Source organism: Hippoglossus hippoglossus, chromosome 24, assembly GCF_009819705.1.
Source record: "Hippoglossus hippoglossus isolate fHipHip1 chromosome 24, fHipHip1.pri, whole genome shotgun sequence".
Classification (NCBI taxonomy): domain Eukaryota; kingdom Metazoa; phylum Chordata; class Actinopteri; order Pleuronectiformes; family Pleuronectidae; genus Hippoglossus; species Hippoglossus hippoglossus.
The window spans coordinates 6,091,282-6,098,635 of NC_047174.1; the positions used below are offsets into that span (position 1 = coordinate 6,091,282).

Here is a 7,354-nt window from a genome sequence, read left to right on the forward strand (position 1 = left end):
GGGGTTTTTTTCATCAAGATCTCAGTATTATTATTTTTAGAAATTCTCAAAAATGTTGGAATATGTCCCATCTCGCAATGTTGGGATCTGCACCAAAATTTAATGGGTCCCTCCTGAACCCACAACGTATCCTTCTGCCAAGTTTTGTGGAAATTAGTTGAGTAGTTTTCGTGTAATGTTGCTTACAAACGCAGACAACATACGTCATCTATTGGCAAAGATAATAAAAAATTGTGCGTGAAAACCCTGCACCACACACGCTGACGGGTGTATTAAATAGCGTTGGCACTGACTAGTCTCCAGGAGCACAGATGTCTGAGGACATTATCAGTCTCCAGTGAAGCCCAGAGAAAGAGAGAGAGAGAGCAGCTCTGTCACCAGCACCTCTGTTACTGAGCCTGCACGTCCTGAAGTCTCCTCCAGAGACCGTGAGGCGACTTTCCATCCTGTCAGACGTGTAATGTGTACATAACATGCCAGGTTTCATAACACCATTTTATTCCCCCTTGTGTACGCATCTGTCATTTGTATTTAATTTCATCCCTGGCTCCTGAAAACATATATTTCCCCCCTTGTGGTTTTGTTTTGTTCTACGTATTGTGGACATTTGAGTCACTTGTTGGGCTCAGCAGCTGTTTCCTTTTTTTTTCAAACTAAAATCCTGATAGATTGATAGATAGATAGATAGATAGATAGATAGATAGATAGATAGATAGATAGATAGATAGATAGATAGATAGATAGATAGATAGATAGATAGATAGATAGATAGATAGATAGATAGCACATAACACACAAACTTTAAGATCCAAAAATACAAATTCTAGAAAATCCTTTCCTCATTGAGGTGAGGCGATGTGCTTGATGAATGGGTTCTAGTTTCTCATTTTGTTGGCAAGAACAAATTGTGCCTGGTAATCAATGAAAATGTAATTGAGTGACGTGTAACTGGAGCCCTACTCACCACATTATGCCTTCCTTTGGATGTATTTTCAAAGCCTGTATTTATTTATTTTTTTACCCGCACCTAATTAATCAGGCTAATGAAGAATCCTTAGTTAGCCTGTTGGTGTTGTAGACACACACACACACCACACACACACACAACACACACAGGGAAGGAGGATGCATTCAGATAAACTAGCAATCAGACTAAAAGGTACAGCGAGCACCGATGGTTTGCATTGCTACAGACGAGCTGTGTAAAAGGATATCAGACGTTTAATTTGAGAAACTGAGTGAGGGTTCATATGGCACGGCACTGAATAAAGCTGCGAGCGAGCCCATCTGCTTAAGTGAATATGGGAGGATTAAAACATGAGAAATTAATTGGAGGGTTAAAAAAAAAAAACATGTTACAGACCCGGGAAATTAATTCTCCGAGTGACTAAATGTTTAGGAATGGGGAAAGATATCGTACAGGAATATTTGCTCTGTCTATGAAATGATTTGTTTTGAAGCATTTAAATTAGGAACAGCCTGTTGCTGGAGGCATTAGCTTAAATGATTGGCTGTAAATGATGGTTCGGTAATGAGAGGCAGCAGTGAGGAGGGAATGAGAGCTTGGAGAACGGTGCACCTGTGTTCAGCTGACATTATACTAAGCCTCCCCTGCTGTGTTAGTCTTTTAAAGGCTCTTATCTCCTTTCAATGTTATGCTAATTTTCATATTTTCTTTTACATGATAATTACAGAAATTAGGTTATGAGACAATCAATCTCAGGCTGCGGAGAAGTCTTTGATATGCTGGAAACCGTCCTCACACACGTCGACAATCTGCACTAATTTTAGAGGAATTACTCGTTTTCTCCGAGAGAAAAAAATAACCAAGACTGTAATTTCCCAGATGTCCTCCTCTCAGGTTTTTCCCGTCTCTCCATGAAATATGTGCAAAATAGTCCGCAGGTCACTCCATCATGATATCATCACTCTTTTGAAACAAGATGTGTTTCAATATGAAAGCTACAGCCTCAGAGGAGTCTGGGGCTCCTCAGATGTCCATCAAACCTCGGCGGCCCTTGTTTTTTCACCTTTCAGCTGGCCTTTTCCTCCGCCAGTTGGCAATGACAGTATTCATGTAAACAGAGCAAGTGGCCCTCGTGGCCTCCCCCCCACCGCGTGCCAGGACGAGCCGCGGAGACTCCTGTCTCATGATAACTTTGTCACTGTTGGTGTGGGGAGGGAGCGGGTGAAGTTTGGAGGGGAGGGGTGATGTCATGTAGGCCGCTTCGCTTCGCTCGCCACACGCAGAGGACTGCCGGCCTTGTCGCCTCCAGCTCCCCCGTGTCTGCTGCTGACGAGCGCCGCTGTCACTCCGGTCGTCCCCGCGTCCCGATAAGCTGCTCCCCGCTGCCGACAGCCCCTGACAGGCCTTCAGCTCAGCCTCTGCACTCACCTGAACACACTGTCCGACTCACTCTGCAATGAATGGTTAATAAGTGCGTTTACCTTTTTTTTACCCACAGCTGCAGAGCTACGAACCTTTGGGTAAATCTGAACATATTGTGGACTTTCGTTGAGACTGAATGTTTAAAGAGGCGACAAAACAAGTACTGCTTGAGGGGAACATAGGCCGATAAATTATTTAAACAATAGCAAGCAGAATAAATTATACCTTCTCATTCTCAACCTCCTGAAATGGATGCAATAATGGAACTTTTCTTCAGAAAGTTCTGATTTCAATATGCTCACAGTGGCTGAGTAGAACACATTGTTATTCACAGACCTGTGCTGCAACAGACTGACCATTTCTTATGCATTTTTGATAACCAGAAGCCACTGGAGGAAAAACCAAGCTGGTATTCAGTCATAATAAATGTCAACAGGAACTGGTTCATGTTGTGAGAATTGACAATATTGGCACAGCAGAAAGTTTCAACAAACTGCAAGAGGCATATAATCACATTAGGCAATTATAAGTGTGTGAAGAAATAGCTAGCATAACGGATAAATCGCTAAAGCTCCGCTAAAAGTACGAAAACACAGATGACTGTTAGCTAAACAGTTGAAAGGAGCTAAAAGTGATAGATCATGAAAGTAATTGATAAATTATGACATTAAATTAACTAATAAATAGCTGAAATTTTACATTCCACCATTTATCCATATGTCAGCAGTTTATTTTCGCCATTACATTCACCTCAAGTATTAGCAAAACAGGCAGGAAATTGAAATAGCTGAAGGTAAATAGTTTTATCTATCCCAACTATTTATATAGATAGTTGAAATGTATAATATGCACCAGGTTTTAATCATATAAAAGCTAATTTGACAAAACTGACTTAAACCCTGACAGTACAGCTGCATAAAAAAATAGTGACATTAAACATATTTGAATGATCCAGGTTAGAATTTGTTTAAATAAAAAAATATTTGGAACATAACTGGGAAACTGTGGAAGCTACATTAGACAAAAGAATGCTCGATACCAAGGTTAAGTTCAAGGTCATCATTTGGCCAGGGAACAAGTATCTCTGGTAAGATTAACTGTGTAAAGACTGACCCCTAATCACAACAAAGTACTAATCAAAAGCACAATTTATTCCTTCCACAAATAGTAATAGCAGCACAGCTGGGTAAGCCTTAAACAGATTTGGCAGCTGACAGACATGTGATTCAACCGCACAGATCAGTGTGACAATAAAACCCGACCCCAAAGAATGAAATCAGCCCCGGGAGTAATTACATTCTCACTATTGTCCAACCTTTTTCCATTTGCTGATCCCATTGTTATCGGGGACATCATCTCCCCGCTCCCGTGTGCAACAGGTCCACTTGTGGTAAATTTATGTCAGGCAGTAATGATGCTGCGTGCGACGGCCTCGTATCCTGTGGGACAATGGGAGCGAGAGAAGGACGTTATGAGACAAAAAGGGTGACGCGTAACCTGAAATGTGCCAGAAGGAAGATCAAATCTGTCCTGAAATTCATGAGCTGTGTACCGTGAGTGCATACAGAATCCCTCTGTGAGTCATGCCTCATCTGACACTGGCAGGTGTTGAGCAGCGGTGTTGCCCAAGTGGCCATTTCACTCACATAACATCTTTTAATGGAGAATTAATTAAAAGGAAAGTTAATCCTCCAACCTTTGACAGGAAGTTTCTTAATGAACTTATTTGTTGCTGCAAATGTTTCATCTTTCTCTATTCTTGTTTTTTTGGACTCTTCCAAAGACTCAGCGGAGCGCACACAAACTGCCCTGCTGACTTTTGCTATTCTACTGTGGGGGTCCTATAATCTGAAGATCCAAAGGACTGCAGGACACCCTATGGTGTTCTGTTTATTTGATCTGGAATAATGTAGAGGGCTAATTAGGTGCAAATGCACTCATTAGCCGAAGCCACAGCACAGAGACAAATTGTCAATGAATAATTCAAACTCCCTCTCCCTTACACGACATCAGTACTTTGCTATTCCCGCCACACCGCTGTGCATTCTCAATTCCAATTGCATTCTGGTGCCGTGAAATGAAGAGTCTTTGAATTTATCAGAAGTGCTGCTCAAAGAATACAAATCATTTATATCTGTCTGCTCCAGGTTTGACAATCTTCCCAGCCTGCAGCCTCCTCCTCTCAGACCCCTGTCCCCTGCACTGTAGATTTAATTAGTTCTGCCCTAGTAAACCTGCTCCTTTCTCCTTCTTTCCCTCAGGATATGGCCATGCAGCCCCCAGCACAGATGGAGGGAAGGTGTTCTGTATGCTGTACGCCCTCCTGGGCATCCCGCTCACCTTGGTCATGTTCCAGAGCGTGGGTGAGCGGATCAACACCTTCGTCAGGTACCTGCTCCACCGCCTGAAGAAGTGCGTTGGCATGAGGCACACGGAGGTCTCCATGGTCAACATGGTGATCATCGGTTTCATATCTTGCATGAGCACATTGTGCGTCGGGGCGCTGGCCTTCTCCCACTTCGAGGGATGGAGCTTCTTTCATGCCTACTACTACTGCTTCATCACGCTCACCACCATCGGCTTCGGGGACTATGTGGCGCTGCAGAACGAGCAGGCTCTGCAGACCAAGCCCGAGTATGTGGCCTTCAGCTTCATCTACATCCTGACTGGTCTGGCTGTGATTGGAGCCTTCCTCAACTTAGCAGTGCTTCGCTTCATGACGATGAACGCAGAGGACGAGAAGCGGGATGCAGAGCAGAGGGCGCTCCTCGCTCACAACGGTCAGGCGGGCGGACACATTAACTGCTCTGCCGACCCGGCCTCCTCCTCCTCCACGCCGTCTGGATGCGGTGGAGGGAGCGGGGCGGGAGGCAACGGACCAGCGAGCCGAGGCCTGCGTAACGTGTACGCTGAGGTGCTCCACTTCCAGTCCATGTGCTCCTGCCTTTGGTACAAGAGCAGGGAAAAACTGCAATACTCCATACCCATGATCATCTCACGGGACCTCTCCACCTCGGACACCTACATGGAGCAGGGAGAGGCCTTTTCCAACCCCCTCCACTCGAATGGATGCGTGTGCAGCCTGCAGCGTCACTCGGGCATCAGCTCGGTTTCCACTGGTCTGCACAGCATCAATACCTACAGAAGACTCAATAAACGCAGAAGCTCCATCTAAGCCGAGAGGAGTTCATGCTCTAAGGTCAAGTCCCACTCGAGTCTACCATGTGGAGAGGGAGGGGCCCTCCTGCCGTGGCACTAGATTAGCTGTGGACATCGGGGCGCACAACTCTGGTCCAGAGGAAACGCAGTACTCCTCATGTTTGCCTCTTTCTGGCACTGAAGCGCCCGCCGCTGCCGTCTCCAGACTCCAGCCGTGTTTTTAACTTCCATTAGCAAAAGCACAAACCATTTAGGACAACTTTGTTCCTGAGATATTGTGCTAATGGTCGATTGAGAAGCATTCAAACTTTGGAACTCTTTCAGTTAGAGGACAAGGAAAAAGTGTGCGCGGTTCTTTCTGCACCTCGGAACTCTAACATAGTCTATTTCGAAAAAAGGGACAAAATACACTGTGAAACATGTTTTTAAGAGGGATTGTGTGTAAACTGTATATGAAGCCCCGCTAAGAAATATTTTCTTTAGTAACACAAAGTCCACTTTTTTCAAAAAAAGACTTTTCAGAGGGAATCTTAGGGTTGTAAGTATTATACTCACTTCAAAATGTGTATATATTTGGACACCTCACTTGTAGAAAGCCTATTTTTTCAGTGAAACTTTTCAAGAGTAATCTCAGTGTCTCCTCCTGTGTGTCTGTAACTAAAGGTTCGAGCCAAATTTTGTTCATCTGCTTCATGTATTTTCCTTCCATTAGAATTCAAATGACAGTTTTGATTGAGAATGAGCAGGAATGGTTTTAAAGCTCAAGAATGGGACACGACCCACCTCTTTGTATTTCGTACGAATCGCTATGAATCTCTTTTTTCATAGTTTCTTCCTGTCGCCTGTTGCTTGTCTTACATTTTCATATAGAACTATATTCTGATCTGTTGGAGCATGTAAGCTCACTCTGTAGATAGTAGAAGATCATATCTTACTCACTGCGGCACCTTAGACGACTGTTGTAAATGCTTTAGGACACTGGAACTCAGTGCACTATTTTATTCTATTTTTTTAACGTAAGTACTTTATGTTTTGTTATGGAAATGATATGCCCTTAATTAATTCATTCTTCTGTTGCTCGTTTGAGATATCTGACTTATTACTCTGTGTTGTTGTGAGTGCTTCAGAGTAGCAGTGCACCTCACGAATAAATGGCCTCAGAGTTTGCACCTCATGCACTTATAGGGGGGGCGTGTGTTCTCCAACCCCAAATAACACACTTGATTCAGCCAACTGAGGTCTTTATGCAGTGTTTATTCTCTTTATGTTTTAGTCCTCTGACTGCGAATCTTACATAATCATCGTTTTATTTTTTGTTTATTTTATTTTATGATGTCTCATATCGGATTTCCGTCTTTTTCTTTTTTCTACTGGAACATTCTGATTAACTGCAATATGCGTGTTAATATTGTTCAGCCTCTCTCAGTAATCCACAGAGGGACTTCAGTCAGTGTGGCTACATTCAAAGCATGTTTGTTTTTTTTCTTTGACATTAATAAAATATGATTTTAAAAGTATTGACTAATGAATTTCTTTTTTGTGCCTGCTTTTCGTTTCATGTTCCCCTGAAACACAAGTAACTGCTTTAATATTGTTGCATATATCAATAAATTAATTACAATAATTATAAGGAGTAAAACGGAAAATGTGACCTGGCCTGTTTGCATCAATTCTTTAAATTAATATTACACTGTCAGCACTGCTTTCATCAGGGTGAACTTTTCAGCCAGGTCTCGACGCCTCGTTACATAACCAAAGTTGTAATGAGGTGACTTTAAGTGTCATGACATTTATTAAAAAACTGTC

At 42.9% G+C, this 7,354-nt stretch overlaps 1 protein-coding gene across 1 annotated transcript in view; it reads left to right on the top strand.

The window, feature by feature from the left end:
- kcnk3a (potassium channel, subfamily K, member 3a) overlaps positions 1-7,065 on the top strand; it is a 30,197-nt gene extending 23,132 nt beyond the window's left edge. Inside the window, exon 2 of the mRNA XM_034580332.1 lies at positions 4,651-7,065. Within this exon, the coding sequence (XP_034436223.1) occupies positions 4,651-5,564 (914 nt within the window). The 3' untranslated portion in view covers positions 5,565-7,065. The remainder of the gene's footprint in view (positions 1-4,650) is intronic.
- Positions 7,066-7,354: the final 289 nt, after the last annotated feature.